The 24,084-nt window shown below is 33.7% G+C and overlaps 1 protein-coding gene across 2 annotated transcripts in view; it reads right to left on the bottom strand.

Moving 5' to 3' along the window:
• LOC109377020 (UDP-glucuronosyltransferase 2A1) overlaps positions 1–18,880 on the bottom strand; it is a 49,953-nt gene extending 31,073 nt beyond the window's left edge. Inside the window, exons 1-2 of one of the 2 annotated variants that reach the window (XM_019633229.1) lie at positions 18,833–18,880; positions 15,896–16,665 (exon numbers count right to left, since the gene is read on the bottom strand). In XM_019633229.1, the coding sequence (XP_019488774.1) occupies positions 15,896–16,613 (718 nt within the window). In that variant the 5' untranslated portion in view covers positions 16,614–16,665; positions 18,833–18,880. Of the gene's footprint in view, positions 1–2,366; positions 3,109–15,895; positions 16,666–18,832 lie in introns of those variants that run through there. The other variant, XM_019633227.1, reaches the window with a different exon arrangement.
• Between the last annotated feature and the right edge of the window lie 5,204 nt (positions 18,881–24,084).

Raw genomic sequence — 24,084 nt, 5'->3', positions numbered from 1 at the left:
GTTGAACACATTTCAGATGTGTTAGAAAATAATCGTGACTACCATCTAAATATACAGCAAAAAGTTTTTGAGGCATAGGAAATTTGGAATTCAGAAGTAAAGAAAATATAGTTAAATTGCATTATAAAGAGTATAAAAACACAGAATTTGACTTTCAAAATTCTAATTATCATGTCTTCAAAAGTATATGCAAATTTCAATTACCTTGCATATGTTTTATTTATATGTGTGATATATTCAGTATCCTCTCTCTAGACCGATTCTATGAAGAAGCTTAAAAATGTAAGTGATTGAAAATTGGATGAAGAATATTCCAAAATCAAGGAAAGAAAAAAATACATATATATATACACACAAATTCTACTTATGAAAGGTAAGATTAATGTCAAGTTATAGGAAGAATATTCCTTCATCTGTGGCTTGCCCCAGGCCTTTGCACTTACTCTTACCTATGCTTGAAATGTGTTCCCTTTAGGGAGACTTCACTGCCCTCGGGTCTGTTCCATTGTCACCCTTTCATTTGAGATCTTCCTTGGTTATCCTATTTAAAAGTGTAGCCCTATTCCCAGAACTATCCAGTCTTCTTACTTTATTATGTAGCACACATCACAGTCTAACATTCTATATATTTTACATATTTATTTTATTTATTGTCTATTTCCTATTACTAGACTATAAGCTCTATGAGTGTAGAGATTTTGCTAACTGTTGTATTCCCAGTACCTAGAAAAGCTGTAAGTACTGGGTTGGTGTTCAATAAACAATTTTTTTACATGAAAAAGTAAAATGGAAGGAAGGGAGATAGAGAGGCAGGGAAGAAGGAATGAAAGAAAGAAAATAAGTGAAGGAAGAAAGGGAGAAAAGAAGGAAAAGAAATAAAGGGAGGGAGAGAGGAAGGATGAAAGTGAAAACAAGGGGCTTATGACTTTGATTAAATTTAGCTTTAAATCCTAGTTCTAGAAATCATATCCCCCTCTCTCTGTATATCCCCTAGAGACCTAGCCTTTTCCACAGATAATCAGCAACCACCAAGGCTGCAGTAGACAGTAGCCCCAGCCTGACTAATAGTCACACAGTCTGGACCACTGGCAGGCTAAAGATAACATCTTGACCTAAGTTATGTTTCAGTTCCTGAGCCCCAAAGTGGAATGACCCCCTGGCTACTTTCCCATGAGACTGGACAGAGGGACTCTGGAAAAACCCCAGAACTGTCCTCAAGACCTAAAGAAATGATTCATTACCCTCATCTCATCCCCGACCAATCAGGTCCCAATACGACCTTGAAACCCTAACCCACAGTGTCTTATGATTTTGCCTTATATAATCTGTAACCTACATGCCACCTGAGAACCAGGTCTTTGAGTACAAGCTCACCTGTGTCTCCAGGCTTAGTGCCATTTCCTAAAAAACAGAAACTAAAAAAACCTGTCCACTTTCTTTACTATGAACTCCTGTTCCTGTCTCCTTTTGCTTTGATGTATGCAGGCAAAACAAACCCCTTGAGTTCAGGAACAAAATGTGTGTAAAAAAACAATATTTTGAATATTGCCTTTGTAAGAAAGCACCATTGTTAGCATCAACTATTAATCCCTGCTATAAATCAATATCCCTAGTACTGCTGATCGAGCTAGAGGGGAAAAACAAAAACAAAAAAAAACAAACAAAAAAAACACTCAAGGGAGAAGAAAAAAGAAAAATAAAGGAAAGAAGGCTAACGAAGGTCAGAAAATGAGGTATATAAATAGCCAATCAGAACTGGCCTTGACAGTCTGCATTATTTTGTTTGATCCTCCTAAGGAATCCGCAAGACAGGGAAACTTGAGGCTTGCCAAAGGGACACCAAGAAACTAAGTAGGAGACAGTGCTAGCCCAAACACCCAGAGGAGCCTAAGGATGGAGAAATAGTGAGAGACAGAGGAGGGTATAAACTCAGGACTTCTAAAAGTGTTCTGCAGACAGAAAAGAATGAAGAAGGGAAAGTAAGTCATGTATTACTTCAATATGTTTGCCAAGGTAGTTTTTGGCAGTGTCATAATTTATCCTAGTAAAGGTACTTCCATTTATACTTGAGAATTGATTTACATATTGAAAGGCTATTACTTAAATAGGCACAAAATTATTTGCATTAATAGCATACATATTAATACCACCATTCCATTTCTAGGAATTTATACAAAGATAATGATCAAGGACTTGTATGAAGATAATGGTCAAGGACTTGTATGAAGATGTAATTTACTTCAGCTCAGCATATACAGTGGAATAGAAGCATTTTGCTGTATTAACAATAAGAATAAGTAAGGTTAAAAGAAAAGAAAAAGAATAAATAAGGTATCGAGTCATTAATGAGAATATTTTAGACTCACCTAGAACTTTGCTGTAGTACAAATTCCATTCTCCCCAGTAGGTTTGAAATATATAGTCTTGCAAAGAATAAGATATGGTATTTTTAACCCTTTCACCAAAGGTCATCTGGTCAGTGAGCTCTGACAAGGCTGCAGGTACATAGGAGGCTGGTGCTGGGATTTTCCCACAGTGTCTCTCCACTGTCGAGGCTGGAGAGAACCTCAATGTGTACATAAATGGAATTCCTAATTTCAGAGCAACTAGGTCCCCACAGATTGTTACTGGGTCAGCTACTAACACATCAAAACCACTTTTCTGAAGTCTTGACATTACCTTGGGGTTGTTTAATACTCCATCACAGATTTGTATATTAATTCGAAAAAAAGCATCTAGAAGTTTTCCTAGTTCTTTGTAGAAAGTCCAGAGTGTGAGAGGAGTTGGTCTATGGTCTATCCACAGCATTATCATATGTTCAATTAAGGAATCTATATTTTTCTTCTTGAAAGAAACTGGTATCACCTCAAAATTCACAGGAGAATCAAGACTGGAGTTGATGAATAGAGTTGATGATGAAGCCAGTACAGTCACATTGTGATTTCTTTGAACCAGCTCTTCCAGAATGATCTTAATATTTAACCAATGACTACCATCTGTTGGCCAAATTAGCACGTTCCCACTTAGAACAATTTCAGTCAGAGTCAAATTAAAAACCAGAAGATGGACAAACTTCTTGGGCATGGTGATATCCATTATGGAAACCATTCTATTGTAGCTCTTTTCAGATGAAAAGAAACTTTCAAAGTATATGTAGGTAGATTTTTTTTTCAAATAAAATAATATTTAGTGTAATGGCTACATTCATTCATAGGTCAAATGATCTATAGATTAAAAGGAAAATATAATTAAAATTCTCATGTGCATTAATGTGATTATTTCAACAACAGAAACGGAATATGGTCGGTCCTATTTTAAAGAAAAAGAAGCAATCAGGACATTAGTCAGACATCTGTGTACTCTGTGATAATAACTATGATTTATATAATGTGTCTTCGATTTAATATATATTTCCAAAGTTAGTTTAAATGAAAAATAACAGTTCTTACTGCTAAAGCCACTTTGTCAAAACTCATAGTACCTTCAAGTTGTATGTCTTTATTATAAGACATTTTTACATGCATTGCCTGATTCTTTTCATAATCTTATGTGGCAAAAGTTATTTACTCCATTTGATGGATAATGAAACTAATGTTGAGTTGCATACTTGAAAACATATGACAAGGGGCTGGCTGAGTGGCTTAGTTGGTTAAGAGATGGCTTAAGAGCGTGAGCTCCAAGCAGTGGGGCCGCCAGTTCAATTCCCACATGGGCCAGTGATGCTGCGCCCAAGCTGAGCTGTCACTGAGCTGCCAACAGGTAGCCAGATGACTCAGCTGGTGTAACAACAAGATTGCCTGTTAGATGGTGGGCTATGCCCACCCGCAACTAAGACTGAACTCGGCACCTTGAGCTGAGCTGCTGCCCGGATGGCTCAGTGGATAGAGTGTGCATTCTTAACAACAAGCCTGCTGGTTCAACTCCCACATGGGATGGTGGCTACACCCACCTCACAACTAAGACTGAACTCAGCACCTTGAGCTACACTGCTCCCCAGATGGCTCAGTGGATAGAGCATGCACTCTTAACAACAAGGATGCTGGTTCAACTCCTGCATAGGATGGTAGCTATGCCCACCCACAACTAAGATTGAACACAGCACCTTGAGCTTTGAGGCCATGAGATGCCGATGGGAAGCCAGGTGGCGACTGGGGCCCTCCACAATGAAGATTGAAGAATAACAACTTGGCTGTTTCCCTTCCCCAATTCCCCAACACTGTTCCCCTCCCCCAATTCCCCAATAAAATCTTTAAAAATAAAACAAAAAATATATATATGACAAGATAGTGAAATTGGGATTGTAATCATAACATCGTTTAACTTGTTGCTGGATTTCTATAATGTTACGCCTCAACTTTATACATTTTAGGAATTTTGGCAGTGCACAATGACCAGCATGATTATCATTTCCCCATGGCTCATATTTAGAAAAACATTTAAAACAAGCTTCACTTAGAGGACATTTGCTCAAGCACTTTAAGAAGTTTTAGATTAATTGAGTTATAAATTACTACACATTTGATAGAGGATAATTTTCTTCTCTGATAAAGCAAATTGATCATTGTCTCCTTGTGACAGGGAATTTTTCACTTTCTTTCATATGACATCTTCATACACAAATCAAGGAGATATGGCCTGGATGCCAAGGAACCATATGCTTTTTTACTCAGAACTGTGTAGTAAGTAGATTAAATTAGGGGAACACTAGAGTTCAATAGCCCCAGATTCAAAACCCTCCTTTTATAAACTTTGTGACCCTAGACACTCTCATCTTTGGTTTTATCATGTATAAATGAGAAATACTCATGCTAATTTGTTATATTACCATGTGGATTAGCAATAATGTCTGCAAAGCTGCTTTGCAAAGGGCTTGGTTCAGAGCAAGAGTTTAGTAACATTAACAGTTTAATAAATTTGCCTAAAGATTGATGAGTAAATCTGTGGGCTAGCTACAGAATGGCTGCATAGACATGGATATAGTATCTATCATTTGAGATTTTTCGTGAATGACAAACTGAACAAGGGCAACTATATAATAATTTTATTTTAAAAGTTGAAATCATTAGCGGCTACCATTAAAAAGAGAAAATAAGAACAAATAAAATGATTAAAAGGATGGAAACCAGGAATTGAGAATGGAAATAAAGTGGTGGGTTTTTCTTCAGTCCATTGCCCTTGAATTGTGTAATTTTAAGCTCTTGAGTCACAAAAGAACCGGGAAGGCAGAGAAAGGGAAGAGGGGAGAGAGAAGTGATGGTTTTAGAATTATTGTATTTGTGTCTTTTCAAGAGTTAGCCTTAATTTGGATATAGTGGCAGTGACTTTAAATTTAATTAGAGTTTGAAACAAAAGAGCAGAAGAGTATGAAAAATCTTGATGGTCATAAAAATAGGCCTACTGAAAATAATTTGAAATATCTTCATAGAGAAATCTGTTGCTGTTGTGACCTTCCAACAAAAAGAAGACAAAACACAACAAAGCATAACTGAAAGTGTATCTATAAAATACTTAGATTTGTCTAATTATTGAGGGCCATGCAAGTAAATATAATAATTAATTAGGGATTGCTCACTAGCAATAGCTACGATATCCCTTAAAAGTTTATTGAAATATATTCCAGAATCAAATACATGTCAACAGCCCTAAACTACCCTGAATTAAAAAAAAAAAAGAAGAGTTCAAGGAAGCAATTTGCCATTAAGTGGTCTCTTCAGGACAATAATATAATTATCTAAATTGGTGAAGAACAATAAAGATACTACAATTATATTAATAGCTGATATAAGATAGACAGATGATAGATAGATAGATAGATATAGTTATAGATACATATAGTTTTCAAATTATACTTGGATGTTAAAGTGTTTAATCTCATTCATGTCAATGAGAGTGTCTGTACATTTATTCACTGGTTTTTTGTATGCCTGAAATATTTCATAATTGCAAATTCAAAAACTATAAAAAGAAAATAAATTATGTTTGGGGATTTATGTAGGTATAAACCTTAGATTTTCATTTCCATCAATGGAAAAAATAATAGCTCTTACCAAATATACCTGATTTTATGACAAAAATGAAGTTCAGTAATTTAAAATTCTAACATGTTTATTGGCTTTATGAGTTCACTAATAGCTATTCTGAATAAGGGTTGAATAAACAGTATAGTGTAATTGTCATTCTGCAGACATTCTGGGCCCAGCTTGACCATAAAATGTAAAAAAAATAGATCAAGGGAGGTTTAAATAATCTCAAAGTCACAATGCTAGCACAAGAATACAAGACAGGCCACCTCCAAATATCCCACAATGGCATATTGATTACTTTGAATTAAAGTTACTTGACAAGCAGCCAGTGCCAGAAGTGTACCTTGACCCTCCTTTGTCTTTTTAAATGCAGGTCATAAATCCCCCATGTGAAAAGTGTCCGTTCTACACCTGGAAGATGCTCCTTGTTGCTAGAGATAAACAACTCAGAGTTGAAAAGTTAGTATAAATAGGCCTTGTTGCCTCTTTAATAATTGACTTCCTTGCTTCAGTTCCTCATCAATGAATACCCAAATCTTGCTTACATTCTTTTCTAATGAAAACTAACTTTGTTTCTTCCTTTGCCTTGGCAATTTTTCATAACTTTATTGGGTTTTTTTTGTCTAAAAATTATGAAATGTGCTTGGTTTGATCATTTCTTTGAGCCACATTTTATGATTTGAGCATCACATAATGACTTCCCATGTACACATATTAAATTGTTTTTCTCTTGTTAATCTAGTCTTGTATCAATTTTAATATTTTATTATTAATCCAGCTGTAATAACTAAAGAAGAATAGAGGGGAAATTTTCTCCCTTCCCCACACTAATAAATGGCAGATTAGACAAATATGTAAGTATTCTGGTTCCCAGTCCAATGTTCTTTCTTCTGTGTTCTACTTTTTAAATCCAATAGTTAAGTTACATTTTATAATAGTAAAAATGAGAAAACATTATATTTCATAATTGCAAATAATTTTGTTTGAATATGTGAATATTTAATAACTGACATCTTAAACATAACTAAAGAGCCTAGAAAATAATTTTTAAAACATATGCCTTTGAAACATTAATATATGAGTACCATGAATTAAAAATAGATTAGTCATAGAAAATTTGCACTAATTAGAATATTGTCCTTGTACTTTGACTCAAGTTCTCATTTTCATTTCAATCTGTTTACTTAAAAAGGGAGGACTCCAAAGGATAACAAAACAGATATAAATTTCTCAGAATCATATTTAATAAGATTTTGTATATAATAACTGCTGAAGAATGTTTAGTTCATCTGTATAAAGTTAAATTAGAAAGAAGTTTCTTAAAATATGTATAATGCTATTAATTTGAATTAATAATCCTTAAAACAACATTTTTGCATGGAAGTTCTTTCTTACATATTTTTTCCCTCCAAAGACATGCCCTGGCTAGAATATCTTTTTTTCCTGTGTGCTCATTGAGCATTGCACAGGATGGCTAGGATTTAATTGTGTTGATTCATTTCTCATTGTCTCTCAGATTGGAGGTGGTGCCAGATGCCACAAAAGCCTAGAAACCAGCTTTCATTCATACTGTTTTGGGAGCATGAGTAATCAAATCCTTAGTAATTTAAAAGTTTTAGCCTCCCATAGGTGCTTCAATTTTGAATTCCTTGATTGGCATTTAGTTAATTCTTTTGAAAGCTTAAGTTTAGATATTTTTTTTTCCCCTCTTTGTTTTGTTGTATATAAACTGAGTATCTTTCTAGAGCTTTCTTTTTAGCCCTGGGTGTGGCATCAAATGCTTTATCACTTTCATAATTGTAACTTCAGGCAAGTTAGCCTCCTCATTACAAAATGAGGGAGAATGATGGTGCCTATTTCCTATAACTGTGAGTACTGAATGAAACAATGTATGTTAATTATTTAGAATAGCATCTGTGCTCAATAAATGTTAGCTATGTATGATATTTTAGGGAGAGAATCTTACTTTAAAAATGACCAATTTAGGGCCGACCGAGTGACCTAGTTGGTTAAGAGCTCGCTCAGGAGTGCGAGCTCTGAGCAAAAGCAGTTCGAGTCCCGGCCCGAGATGAGCTGCTGCTGAGCTGCCAACAGGTGGCAGGATGGCTCTGATAAAAATAAATAAATAAATAAAAATGACCAATTTAACCAGATCTCATCACCTCCTCTCTTTCTATCCTCAGACAATGACCCATTGGGGTGCCTAAGCTTTGGTGCCAAGGGGAAGCCCACTTTGCCACTAGAAAATATGCCTTTTGGGATATTGATTATTTTAAGCTGGCTATTTTCAAGAAATGAAAACTCAGGAAAAAAACTTTGATCTCACCCCTAACTGCATAAAAGCATTAAAATAGAAAACCTGTTCCAAGAAGAGAGTTATCATCACAGAAAAATATAATTTAATATGAGCTAGTGTGTGGTAGATGGAGGAACCTAGTAAGGCCCATTTAATCTGAGTCCTCTCTGTGTCCCATTGTAAAAGATGGCCAGCAAACATTTATTTACCAAACACTTTTATCTCCATGTGAATTGCCTTCCTACCCTTTGAAGCTCCAAACCACAACCCACCTTCTCCTTAGTTCAAGATGGCATAGAAGCCAGATCTGTCCTGGGTCTCCTAGTCTATGGAACCCACGTATGAATATACATAATAAATTTGGTTGTTTTCTCCTGTTAATCTGTCTCATGTTAATTTGATTATTAGTCCAGCCAGAAGAATAGAAGGGTAGGAAGAAAATTTATTTTTCCGCGCCCACAGTGCAAGATGGTCCCAAACACTGCAATTTCCTCCACAAGTGTCAGTCATGCTCAGTCTCCAGGCATGTCACAAATGATCTCTTTCTAACAATGCATTCAGTACCAAAGTTCACAAGTGACTTATTTTAAGAAATACATAAATATTGTAAAAAAAAATTATATATCTATACCTCTATATCTATATCATCTATTTCTATATCTATATATCTATATCTATCTGTATCATCTGTATCTAGGTATGTATATAAACAGAGCCACTTAAAGTAGAGTCAGAGTTGCCATCCCAAAGGAACTGCCTGGCACATCCCATGCTTCAAACCTTTGGAATGTTAAAGGAGGGCAAAATAACCTTTGGACTGAGCCTAAAAATCATTGTGTCCCAAAGAGCTGTTTGCAAGAAATCACTGAACTGAAAAGTAAAAGCATTGCTTAGAATTAGCATCCTTATGTTAGCTTATCTGCACCAATAGAAATGCCTTCCTTCTAAAATAAAACAAAAAATAAATAATACTAAAAAAGAATACTAATAAACCCCCAAAAAGAAAGAAAAAAATAAAAGATAAAATAAAAATAAAACAAAAAAATACCTTCCTTCTACTGATGTAATTGTTCCCCTTCCCTTTGTCATAAATACCCCTTGTCTTTGTCGCCTAATTGGAACACAATTTGGGTTTCTGCCTGAAATAATGCTTGCCAAATAGTTATTCATTTTGCTCACAAATAAAGCTTTTTATTTTTAGATTAACAATATAAAACTCAAGATTATAACCATAAAAATTATCATCTCCATTCTCTTTTGTGGGATGAGAGCAAAAAAGTGTGATAGCTTTCTCTGGGAACTGTGCATGTCCCACAACAAATTCCACCCTGGATGTCATGCCTATGGCTGTCACCCGACTCATGAATCTTTGTGGAAAGGAAATGCTACCAGCAGCAATTCAAAAGGTTCTAACAAACCAATATTCAGTTAAATTTAAAAGTTGAAGAAGGAAGGAAGGAAGGAAGGAAGGAAGGAAGGAAGGAAGGAAGGAAGGAAGGAAGGAAGGAGGGAGAGAAGGAAGAAAAGAAGGAAAGAAGCAAAGGAAAGACTAGGAAGAAAGAAAGAAAACAAAAGATCCAAGACAAAATATATCATTCTTCAGGGGAAAGACTCCAATACATACTTTCCTTCTTTAAAATGTCTACTGTAAGTCAAGCACTATGGAGCGATACACACTCAAATTTGTTTCATTTCTGTCATTTTATATTAATTACCTGTGCTCTATGAGTACCTAGTTCATGCAAAGATCTGAATATTGTGATCATAACCTTTCCTTTTTTAAGATCTGGTTTTTTTCTATTTGAATATATTAGCAAGATAGTCTATTGTTATTATAGATGGCATTATTTCTTGGAGGTTATTCACCTAATTATGTATAATAATAATACATTATGTATTTATATAAATCTAATGTATTAAAGATTACTCACAAAAAACAACCTGTTTGTTTTATAATGGCCAAAGTGTGAAACTGTTGGCAGCAATAGGTAATGTTTATGGATTACAAATATTTTTTAGTGGCATTAAAATGCTACATTATTCTTTCCTTAAATATTTCCCCAATTTTGGTGGCTTTTTTTGTTTTTAATATAAACATAAAAATAAAATTTACCAGGTTCAACTTTAGCAAATATATTTGAAATCTGCAGAAGACTTTTCCTTCTTTTAGTTAAAGAGAAGCTCTCTGAGGACCAGAAAACTATCCTCAGGCAAATCAACTTAGGCAACAGAGTCACAAAGAGACTTGTGCCTAAAGGAACAGCAAGTTTCCTAGTTATAACATGGCCCAATTAAACACCATTCAGCAAACTAAAATAGGTGAGAAATAAAACAGCTGATTTTAAAAGCTAAATACATTGAAAGGAAGAAGGCATTACCCAAGAAAGTTTAAACCTAAAATATTCTAAATAATTGTTGGATTTGCATCTGAAATTTTAAAAGGAGAAACAAATTTTCTAGAAGCTTTGGTGTCAGAAAGACTTTAATTTGCAAACCATTTTCTCACACTAGTAGCTATATGATTTGATTTTAACATGCTTGATATTTCTAAGCCTCAGTATTCTCATTTGTGATAGCAGTTTTTTCTTCACAAATTTATTGCAAGGATTAACAGATAATACATGTGAAGTACTTTTCACAGTGTGTAGTGCATAGGAGATCAGCAAATGTTAACCGCTATTACTATAATGATATCCATGAGTTTGAACAAAATACCCATGGCCTGAAATTTAAAAAAAAGGATTTTGACAATATAATATCCAATTTCTAGCAATTAACACAGGTTAAGGACCCACACTGAGGTTCTTATTGCATTGCACTGTAGAAAAGTAATCTTACAGAAAGTTGTCCTATTTATTTACTCAGGTGTGACAATTTGAGACGTGAGTAGTATATATGGATTTATTGCAATGACTTCAATTAAAGCATTCAAGCTAAAGTAAAAGATAAATTAAAATTAAAAACTGGAAATAAGTAATTTTTACAAGTCAGTTCCATTTATCATTCTCGTTTGTCACATGTACAAAGACTTGCACAAAAAGAAATTACTCTGTCATTTCAGTACTTTTACTTCTTACCTGGTCTTCTGAATATGAGTGTACATGTCCCTGGACATCAATAAGAACATCACATTTTAGTAAAGCAAACTTAAATAGTCATTCTAAGTCAGAAGAGTGTAATTTGAGTAGAAACATGATATTATCAAAATCAGACGGTAAGAGCAGTTTTAGAAATCTTCATTACATTCCCATGAACAAATTGTTAAGAAATATTAGTCTCATGTGTTAAGACTGAAAGAATAGTGTGGTTTTATTACAAGCATTAACTTACAAGCAAAATACATGTGATTTGAGACTGCCAGCATAGGGAAGTTTTATCTGGGGATAATCTCACTAATATGAATAAGGAGAATTATAACCATAATAATTATTATTACAAGGTTGGGAAGGAGTAGTTGATAAAAACATAAATAATGAGAGACATATATTGCGAGCAAGGAATCCTTCATGTACATTCCTCTATTTCATGAACTGAGATGCTGCACATATTCAGATGTCACTGTTAGTTTACCATATGCATGAGGAAACGAGACAGTTTTTGCAGATCTTAATATCTTTATTGCCAAATCAAGTGGCCATAATTTCATCCTCTATTTTTCATTTCTTAGATCCACTTTTAGCCCCACGATGTTGACTATTTACTTCTATCATCATAAGATAGTTAATATTTGTCATAGTAGCTATGCTTATTCTATCCAGATGACAGAATAAATCAGTATTTGTTTACATCCCAAGAGATTAACATCTATTTTTTAAATTTTGGAGACAATTATTTAACATACCTAGAGAAGATGATGTGGAAATTGTAACTAACAACTTTCTTAACACTCCTCACCAATAAACCCACCCATATATGGTCAATTAATTTATGAAGAAGCAGCCAAGAATATACAATGGGAAAAAGAAGTCTCTTCAATAAATGGTGTTGGGAAAACCGGACAGCCACATGCAAAAGAATAAAACTTGAATACTATCTTACACCATACAAAAATTAACTCAAAATGGATTCAAGACTTGATCATAAGATTTGAAACCATAGAATTCCTCAAAGAAAACATAAGGCAGAAAGCTCCTTAACGTGGATCTTAGTGGTGATTTTTTTTTTAATTTGAACCGAAAGTAAAGACAACAAAAGTAAAGACAACAAAAAAACAGTGGGACTACATCAAACTAAAAAAGCATCTGCACAACAAAGGAAATCATGAACAAATGAAAAGGAAACCTACCAAAGGGAGAAAATATCATATGTGTGATAAGGTGTTAATATACAAAATATATAAAAATTCATACAACTCAATAGCAAAAAAATATCTGATTAAAAAATGGGCATAGGATCTGAATCAATACTTCTCCAAAAAGACGTACAAATGTCCAACAGATACATGAAAAGTTATTCAATATCATTAATCATCAGGGACATGCAAATCAAAACCACCATGAGATATCACTTTGCACCTGTTAGAATGGCTAGTATCAAAAAAGGTAATCGATAACAATGTGGGAATGTAAATTGGTACAGCTACTTTGGAAAACAGTACAGTCATGCACCACTTAATGATGGGGATATTTTCTGAGAAATTATCAATGTGTGAACATCATAGAGTTCATTTACACAAAACTAGATGGTAAAGCCTACTACACACCTAGCTATATGCTATAACCTATTGTTTCTAGGCTACAAAGCTGTACAACATGTGACTGTACTGAATGCTGTAGGCAATTGTAACAAAATGGTAAGTACATGAGGGTGTAAACAGGTAAACATAGAAAAGGTACAGTAAAAACAGTATAAAAAAATTAAAAAATGGTACACTGGTATAGGGCACTTACAATGAATGCAGCTTGCAGGACTGGAAGTAGCTATAGGGGAGTAAGTGAGTGAGTGGTGAGTGAATGTGAAGGCCAAGACATTACTGTATGCTATTATAGATTTTTAAATACTGCACTTCATCTGCACTAAGTTTATAAAACATGTGATTAAATCAATTACAAGAGAAATGATGCAATCCAGAGACGCAGTAAACATGAAATGTATGAGGCTGTTGCTGGTGTTATATGGCATACTGTTTTACAGCAAACTTTTTAAACGAGTATACTCTAATGATTAAAAATATAGTATACTAAATACATAAACCAGTAACATAGTTGATTATCATCAAGTACTGTACAAAAGTATAGTACATAGTATGATATGTACTATACTTTTATACAATTAGCAGCACAGTAGGTAACACACAGGTGAGTAATTCAGTGTGCTGCAATGTTACATCTACTGTTGTCATTAGGTGATAAGAATATTTCAGCTCCATTATAATCTTATGGGACCACCCTCATGTAGTGATCCATTGTTGACTGAAACATCATTATGCAGTGCATGACTTTATAGAGATTACTGAAAAAATTAAAGATAAACTACCATATGTTCCATCAATTCTAATTCTGGAAAAAAAATCATTATTTCAAAGAAATGTCTGGACCACCATGTTCATAGCAGTATTATTTACAATAGCCAAGATATGGAAATAACCTAACTGTCCACAGATGGAGGGATAGATAATGAAAATGTAACATACATATATCAATGTATCATGTATATATAATTATAATGGAATATCATTCAGCCATAAAAAGAAGGAAATCCTGTCATTTGTGACAACATGGATGGAACTTGAGGGCATTGTGCTAAGTGAAATAAGTCAGACAGAGAAAGACAAATACCATATGATCTTACTTATATGTGGAATCTTAAAAAAACAACAAAGAAACAAACATAAAAGCAAAAAAAATCAAACTTATAGATATAGAGAATAGATTGGTATTTGCAGGTGGAACTAGGGAATAGGCAAAGTGGGTAAAGGGAGTCAAAATGTACAAACTTCCAGTTATGAAATAAATAAGTCATGGGGTGTAATGTACAGCACAGTTACTATAGTTAATAATATGTATTGTATATTTGAAAGTTGCTAAGAGAGTAGATTTGAAAAGTTATTATCACAAGAAAAAATATTTGTAATTTTGCACGGTGATGGATGTTAACTAGACTTATCGTTGTGATTATTTTGCATATATTAAATCATTATGTTATACACCTGAAACTAATTATATGTCAATCATACCTCAATTTAAAAAGAAATAATTTTATCTCTTTCTCACCCCTTATAACACTCACCAATTAGCCATCAGTTTTTATTTTACCTGATAAACAACTAACACTGATTGAACAGTTTCTATCTTCCAGATACTATTCTAAAACCTTTTTATATGTTACTTAATTTAGTCCTTTCAGTAGCCCTGTTAGAGGTGGGATTAGTAAGTGTAGGTACAAAGAAACTTGATTACTTGCTCATGGTCACACATGTAAGCAGAAATTGTTTATCAAGAGCCTGGTCTCCTGATTGTGTCACCATGTATTCTCATCTGTGTTATTTTTTTAGTTCATAAGCTACTTCACTAGTACATGCTCTTACCACATCTTTCCTGGAATGATGCAGTAGCCTCCAGCCTAACATTTCTCCACTCTAGGCCCACATCTGTCCATGTGTTGTATATAAGATGCAGTCTAGTCATAATATATCTCTTTAAACTGTTCCCAGTTGTTTATTAGATTTAAGCCAAGATGCTTAGCATGACATACAAGATGCTTGGAAAATATTTATGGAATTAATTCATTCTTGCAATCCTGACATCTCCAGCATTTTTTTCTGGTGCCTCCCCATCTTACACTTTGACCTTCATACATACTGAATTATCAGTAGTACTCAACACCATGTGCTATTTCTAGATTCCACTACATTGGGCATATTGTTTCTTTCTCCACACTTAGCTTGCAAGAAAATTCACGTTTATGTTTAAAATTTTCCTCGTGCATCACTTCGATTGTAAAGTTTTTCAGAATACCTTTCTCTTCTGTCACATACTGCCTATCTTCTTTACGATCTTTGTTACTTGTACATATTTTTATTATCCATAGCCTTCATATTGTAAATACTCCCTTTCATGTCTAACTTCTTGTAGCCAAGAACTTTATCTCAGTCCTTGTTGTACCCACTCTATCCTAGGGAGTGCCTAGTAAACAGGAAATCTATGAGCAATGATCAGAGAAGATCCATATACATGTATGCTTTTAAACACACACACATTTGTCAATATTAATAATGGGTTTGTAGAAAGCTTAATATCTTTCAGCTTTCCCCACACACCACTGAAGTTTCTAGGAAATTTGTATTTTCAATGCAATATGTATGTGAGAATTCAGTCCTAATTTTTAACTAAGGTATTTGTAACTATATCTTATATGTAATAAACTTAGTTGGTATCTTCAAGTCCATAAAATTAGAAAAACAACACACTATAGTTCTAAAGCATATTGTCTTTTATGTTCTTTCCTACTATCAAATGATAGAAATAGATAGTGATCTATATGTAGAATTGGAAAGGAATTGGCATAGGGAAATAAAGAAGAGGTGATACAAACCTGTTTGTTCAAATTCAAATAATACAAAAAATATATTACATACCCAAAGCTTTACTATAATAGGAATCCCATGATTTCCAAAGAGTATCAAAGATGTAGTCCTGTAGGTGGTAGGAGATGAAATTTCTTATTCTGTCAGTAAAAGACATATGATCGGCGAGTTCTGATAAAATAGCAGGAACGTAGGAAGGAGGGTATGGTACCTTCCCGCAGTGTTTTTCCACGGTTGATGCTGGAGAAAACCTCAAGGAGTAAATAAATGGAATCCCCAGTTTTAAAGCTACTATATCACCACACGGGAATACTGGGTCTGACACCAGAACCTCAAATTTGCTTTTGTTCAGCTTCTCCATCAGCTTTTGGTTTTTGAGGACACCATCACAGATTTCTCTAGACAGCATGTGGAAGTCCTTGATGACTTTGGTCATCTCTTGATAGAATCTCCAAATGGTTGAAGGAGATGGTCTATTTTCCATCCATGTCAAAACAAAGTTCTTAATTATTCCTTCTATTTTTTCTTTGCCAAAGGGCACCTTGTATATTTCAAATGTCAGAGATGAGTTATAGGTGGGCGTGATGAAAAGTGCACCAGAAGCAACTAGGACAGTCACATTATGCTCTTTTTTAATCAACTCATCTATAATTATCTTAATATTTAGCCAATGACTACCTTCCATTGGCCAAATCAGAATGTTCCCACCAAGAGTGTTTCCTAGGAGACTTATCTGAAGAGACAACAGCAGAATGTTCTTTATTAACATGATGTAGCTTGATGTAGAAGATTTGATGAGATGTGACAAATGAATTGCTCTGCTTTTCAAGCAAAAAGAAAACATGAATTATTTTTCAGTTTGAGGTCAAACCAATACCCTTAAGAGCCTTCTCTCTACTACATGATATTTGTCACGGTAGCTCTGTATTTTATGGTAATTACAGGGTTAGGAATAACGTATATTGTACTTCTTAACTTGCTGCTTTAGCTTTGGTTATGGTTCTTTTTCTTAAATGTGATCCTTCAATCCTCTCTGTACATCTCATAATCCTTAAATTCTTACTAAAAGCCACTGTATTTCTGAACTTTACACTCAGACCTGGATACAGAAACCTCAGATAGGACCAGAAATGTAAGGATGCTAACTCTATAGGTTTTCCAATATTAAATACATTTTATATAATGTCATTAGCAACAATTAAACAGTATAGTAGTTACTAGTTACGAATACATAAAATTATTACAAAGAGAACACTTAAAATGTGAAGTACAAACATAGTAAGTATAATATTTATTGCTACTTTAATAATATGTTTGGGAGAATATTTTATCTTAATGAATCACTGAGAAAAAAAATTGCAAGTAAATAAACTATGTACAAGTATCTATGGAAGAGATGATGGGTAATGTTACCAGGGAATAGGGGCTCTTGGAAGAGAATTGCGAGGTTAAGCATGCTTGTACAGAAAGTGCTGCTCAAAAACTAGCTAATCTGCTCTCTGTCTCCTGCTGGCTCATGACCTGGACGGAGAATTGCCCTTCCCATGGCTCAGTTGCATCCTCTCACTTCTGGGGTCTGTAAGTAATAAATCTTAATTCTATTTCCGTTGTGTGGGTGTACTGAAACTGCTCCTTCAATCAAAAAATTCCCATGGATTTCACCTCCACAACATGGGAGCTCAGATGCTGAGGGAACCACCTGCCAGCTCAGTGTGAGTGGGCTGTGCCTCCTCATTCGGCAGGTCATAATCTGCGTATTCTTTTTTCTTTTTTTAAGATTTTTATTGAGGAATTGGGGGAGGGGAACAGCGCTGGGGAATCTGGGGAAAGGGAACAGACAAGTTGCTGTCCTTTTGTTCTTCAGTCTAGTTGTGAATCTGCGTATTCTTAATTCAATACACCAGCTCTGGCTTCACAACACCGGTAATGTGACTGGTATTGAGAGATTTCTCAAACTATTTAGGTTAAGTTTTAGATTTGTTTGTGTTCCTAAATTTAATATAAAACTAAATGAAAAAATGATATTGACCATAAAGTTTAAAGAGGTTGTAAAAAAGATTTTTCCAAAATGAGGCTCTAAACTTGTGATTTTTGATATTCTGATCTTCAGACCACAGAAAAGCTAATCTACTCTTTCCAGAAATTTTTTGAGAGATTATATCTAAAAATATGATAAAAAATATTAGTGAAATAGGATGTGTTAAAAAAATTAACATGTTTACAAAGATGCTAGTATATACAAATATTTTTTATCATAGGTGGTAATAAAAGATGTGCTTTAATTAATTGCACAAAAAGGAAACAAGCATAATATTTACATGATCACAGTTGGTATTGCTTTTACAACAGGATTTTCTTGAAAAACTTTAAATTTCTTCTTTTTTAATAAATAAATTTTATTTTGCATAAAACTTATTTGATATATTAAAGAATATAAATTTACAACACATAAATATAAATAATCCATTATAAAATATTAAGAAAATAAAATACCTACCATAGGATCACATCTTGATCCTTGTACACTTGTTGCTTTGAAGACCATTGTGGTCACTTGTAAGAATCATTTTTGCCTTCACCATACATTTGTATAAATTTTATTTGTTACTTTATGTGTGACTAATGAAGGAACAAATGAACTCTCCATTGGTAGAAACTAGAGGCAATAGATGAAATTTTAAAGAGGCCAAAGAACTCACACTTAGATAAAACTCTCAATTTATTGCTCTATAATACATTTCCTTTAATATCTATATAATTATTCTAAAAGTGTAACACCTGGGGTGGGGAAACCCTCAAATTATTTCAAAATAGAACTGAAACTTCTTCCAAGGGAAGTTAAAAAAAAAAAAAGTTAATCCACAACCTTGTAATGGTTGATATTGTTTCTAGAGGAAAATATAAAATAAGTCCAAAGGTAAAATATAAAATCAAGTGCACACTATACATTGCTTTTATATAGCTTATATATTGCTCTAAGTTTCTTACCTGACGTTTCCAGCTGGAACTTTAATAGCAATAACTTGCTATTAGGAAGTTGAACTTAAATAAACCTCGTTGGGTAAGTGTGATATGATGAGAAATATGATCTTAAGTGGAGAAAAGATTATACAGATTTGTATACTCTTAGCATTTCCTCATACATTACATTATTAAGCAGATTAACCTTTGTTAAAAATATATCCTTCTATTGGTTCCCTGGCAACTGTTTACTTTGAATATTGCCTTTGCTATCATGGTTTCCACCACTTCCACCAACCAAGTATATTCAGATGTATCTGAAACAAAGACAGGTAATGATTAATAATCATGGGTTATTATTAAGAAGTATGTAAAATTAACATCTTTCAAATTCATGCAACATAAAATTATTATTAATTATAAAAGAAATTTTTTTAAAATTGCAGTATCTTTTTTTTGAGTCCTACAGTGATGAGAATTTATGTTAATTCAAGTGTACAAACTACAGCAGAGCTAAATTGCTCTGCATAATGAAGAGATATCTGGAAAATCCTGGTGGTTTATTGATATTTGCAAAAAAGAAGGTACTAATTTACATTATTCAATGTTTTAAAGCTTCACACTTTCATTATGCAACATTCTTGGGAATGCTCATTACCATTATGTTTCTTTATGCAACCATTTTGAAGGAGAAAAAAAAGTTAATTTAGTATGTCTTTTGTCATAGAGTTCCAAATATGTTATATTTACTAGTAACTAATTACTAGAATAGAACATGACCATTTGTTGTTTTAATTGGTAAACAAATTAGCAATAATTTTTACAGATTTTAAGTAGGCATTAGTTTCTCAAGGATGCACTTTTGTGTGATGGTAATGGAGAGGACACAAAGGAAATCTTTGAAAGCACCACACAGCTTTTCAAGTTCAAGTCTGTTTACACTGCATATACCTGACTGCAAATATTCTTGATCAATGAGTGGAATTCAGGTTCAATCTAGATTAAAAAAAATCAGCACATGTTTTATTTATACAGTAATTTTTTATCTTTGAATTGCTAATATAATTTACCTACCAGCTAAATAGAACGAATCTTCAAGCCAATATATATGTGGTTGTTAATGTGTATGTGTGTGTTTGATTTACATTATTCTATAAATTATTTGTGATAATGTGTCTAGGTAATAATCTCATTCAGTATATGAAACATATGTTGGGAGAAATAGACAATAAAATTAGACAAAAGAAGGTAACCAGTTACATAAATATTGGAAAGGAGGAGGTAATCTGTCTTCAGTTACCATTCATATGAACATATATTTGGAAAACTATTACAATGTACAACAGAGCATAGGAAAATAGCAAGATATAAAACATCATCATTGAAATGTGAGTGGAACCTTATGTATACAAACAATAGCCAGTAGAACAAACAATGAAATGTTTAATGAACGTCTGAAATGAATGAAAAAATGAAATGTATAAGCTGTTTATAATACTAACAAAAACAGATAAAATTACTAGGCATACATTTACCAAGAAATATAGAAAACCTGTATAAGGAGCAATTGTAAACACCCCAACAATACACAAAAATAGTCATATTTCATTAAATTAAATTGGTACTTTTCTTTCCTTTCATCTTCAAATTATTTTTTCCCAATTCTCACTGTTTTTTTTAACAGCTTTATTGAAGTAAAATTGATATATGAAGAACTGCAGATATTTAATGTGTACAACCCAAGAAAGAATGCAATGTGGGCAGGGCTGGCTGCTCATGAGAAATTGCTTCCAGTGGTATGTGATCGGATGGGGCAGAGTTTCAGCTGAGTGAGCCCAGGGCAGAGCAGCAGAGCTCACTAGGCCATTCAGATTCAGATTTGGCCTGTGGGGGGCGGGCTTAACATAAGCAAGATGGCACCCACCTGCCCTGCCGGCTGCACAGAAGAAGGATCCTGGGAAAATGCTGACTGTCCTCCAGTCCTCCCTCCAAAGTTACACACCCCAGTGTGCCTCACCCCATGTCTCCGAGGCCCCCAGAGTCACTCTCCCTCCACCATAGATCAAGGTGAGTGCCTGCAAGTGAGTGAGTCTGTGCATGGGTTTCCTGCAGTCTTCTATCCCACCCAAATGGTGGGAATTCCCACTGTTTTTCACAGCCAGATATTGTGGGGACTCCTCTTCCTGGTACCAGTAATCTGGGCTGGTGAGCTTGGTGTGGGGGCCCGGGGGCCCTTGCTTCCCCCGGGGGAACCTCCATGGCCAAGACACCCCTCCTGATTCTCATCCGCCACCTGAAGGTTTGGGACCCGATCTGTGTCTCCACGCCTCCTACCAGTCTCGGCGTGGCTTTTTTATAATTTTAGTTATAGGACTTCTGTTTGGCTAGACTTCAGATGGTTCTCTAGGTTGATTGTTCTATAATTTAGTTGTAATTTTAATGTATTCATAGAAGGGTACAGGCACAGAGATTATATACTTCATCATCTTGCCAGGGTCTCCGTTTTATCTTTCTATAATTTTAAAAATAAAGTCTAACTGAAAACATTTTTCATAGCTATGACGACCAATTGTTTATAGACCACCACTTTAAGAAATGTTCAAAGGCAGAGGAAATATTATTGCCAATGGAAATTTAGTTCTGTTCAAATGAATGAAGAGTATTGAAAATGGTAAACGTGTGAGTGAAGATGAAAGACTGTTTTTATTGTATCTAGTATCTCTAAGGCTAAATGGCTGTTTAAAACCAAATAATAACAATGTATTGTGACCTTCATAACACATAGAAGTAATATGTTTGAGAAAATAGCAAAAACTCTGGGAAGTGGTATAGGAAGTATACTGTTTAATGTTATTGTGCTAAAGATGATACATAAACTGTAGCTGTAGAATTACTACTAAAAAACAAAACAAAGACAAATATCTAAAAAGCCAATAAAAATGACAAAACAGACTCACAAAAAATACTCTATTAATTGAAATGAAAGAGAAGAAAAAAGAAGAGAAGGAATAAATAAAAAACAAATAGCAAGATGGTAAATTTGAACTTAAGCATATGGATAATCACATTAAATGTAAATGGTTTAATGACCCTAATTAAAGGGATATTGTCAGATTGGTTTTTAAAAAAACAAGACTAACTTGTGCTGTCTACAAAAAAACCACTTTATCTATAAAGAAAAAGGTTAAAAGTGAAATGAGAATACACATACAATGTTAATGTTAATCTATTGGGTTGTTGGAAAAGTCATGATGCATTTTTGCAATGAAAAACATAGAAAAAATACGTCATGACTTTTCTGACAACCCAATATTAATATAGCAAAGTGGCTATCTTAATATCAGATAAAGTAGATTTTCAGGAGTAAAGAATATTACTGGGGATAAAGAGGGTTGATTTATCAAGAAAACATAACAGTCTGGATGTGTATGTACCTAACATCAGAGCTTCAAAATACATGAAGCAAATTCATAGAAATGAACTGAAAAAATAGATAGATCCACAATTATACTTGATAATTCTGATAACCTTTTCTCAATAATTAATAAAAGAAGCAAAAAGAAAGTCAGTTAAAAAATAATGGAGTTTATATGATTCATGGCAAAAATATTTGTGAAAACTATGCATTCTTGTTATATTTTACCTTATACAACACATCTCTTCAAGGTTCTTTAGGCTTTTTTGCCTGCATTAATTTTGTAAAGCCTTTTTCTTTCTTGTTTTATTTCCTGATACATTTAGTCCAGGTCCTTATTTTTGCTTATTTTTTTTTCAGATGAAATTATGATAAAAAGCATTAAGCTGGATCTTTAACTCTAATTTCAGAAGTGCAACTTAAATTAATTTAATAACATTATAAATAATTTCACATATAAATTGAGATAAAACAAATACTAATCTATCTGATAGCCAGCAAGAGAAAGTACACATTATAATACAGTTCTTTATTTGTTGCCTGCTAATTTGCCCCTCATAACTGTGAATTCAATCCTTGAATTTCTTTGTGTACTTATCATTAAATAACATAATATTATTTTATGTATTTTCAATCTTTAAATATTGTTCATTTTATTATGTGTGCATATATGCATACATATATTTTATTGAGAGAGCAAAAAATGGTTACTATGTGGTTAAATCTTACCATTAATTGAATACAGCATAAAAAATCTCATGAAATTGAAAAACATAAAAGAAAAAGGAATAAAATATTTGATAATAATAGCACCTAAGTCATGAGGGGTAAATAGAGTTAAAGTGCCCCAGATAATATATTGTGCAGGAAAAAAGTAAAAATACTGATTAATTTTATGCATTGGTAAGTAAAATTAAAAAGTCAAATGAGAAATGGACAAATAAGTTACTGAAGCTGATGCAAGAAGAAAGAGTAAATCTATTTGTCCCTATAACTGTATAAGAAATTGAGTCAGTGCTAAGTACATTCTCACAAGAACACTTCAGTCCCAGATCAGATGGGGCCCTGGTCAAGTGTTACCAAATTTTAAGAGAATAGGTAATTTTAAATTTTCTCCTATGAAGGTTGGTAACCATAATACCAAAACATGATTTAAAATGTACAAGAAAGAGAAATCACAGAAAAATCACAATGATAAGTATAAGGCAAATAAAACAAGTACGAGGTTGGACTATTAAGTTCGTGAACTTTGTTGCAACAATGTTGCTAACCTTTTTTGATATCAGAGGGATTATTCATTATGAATTTGTACCAGCTGGACAAACAGTTAGCCAAGTTTACTATTTGGAAGTGCTGAAAAGGCTGTGTGAAAAAGTTAGAAGACTGAACTTTTTGCCAACAATTCATGGCTCTTGCATCACAACAATGCACCAGCTCACACGGCACTGTGTGTGAGGGAGTTTTTAGCCAGTAAACAAATAACTGTATTGGAACACCCTCCCTACTCACTTGATCTGGCCCCCAGTGACTTCTTTCTTTCTCCAAAGATAAGGGAAATATTGAAAGAAAGACGTTTTGTTGAAATTCAGAACATAAAGGGTAATACAATGACGGCTCTGATGGCCATTCCAGAAAAAGAGTTCCAAAATTGCTTTTGAAGGGTGGACTAAGCGCTGGCATCAGTGCACAGCTTCCGAAGGCGGGTACTTTAAAGGTGACTGTAGTGATATTCAGCAATGAGGTATGTAGCACTTTTTCTAGGATGAGTTCATGAGCTTAATTGCATTAGCACAACATTTTCAGTTAAGTATAAGCTTCAAGTATAAATCAGGATTATTCTAGAAATTCAAGCTTAACATTCAAA

Source organism: Hipposideros armiger, unplaced genomic scaffold (genome assembly GCF_001890085.2).
Source record: "Hipposideros armiger isolate ML-2016 unplaced genomic scaffold, ASM189008v1 scaffold_1261, whole genome shotgun sequence".
Lineage (NCBI taxonomy): Eukaryota > Metazoa > Chordata > Mammalia > Chiroptera > Hipposideridae > Hipposideros > Hipposideros armiger.
Note: the sequence above shows the minus strand (reverse complement) of the source record. Positions and strands in the feature narration are given on the sequence as shown.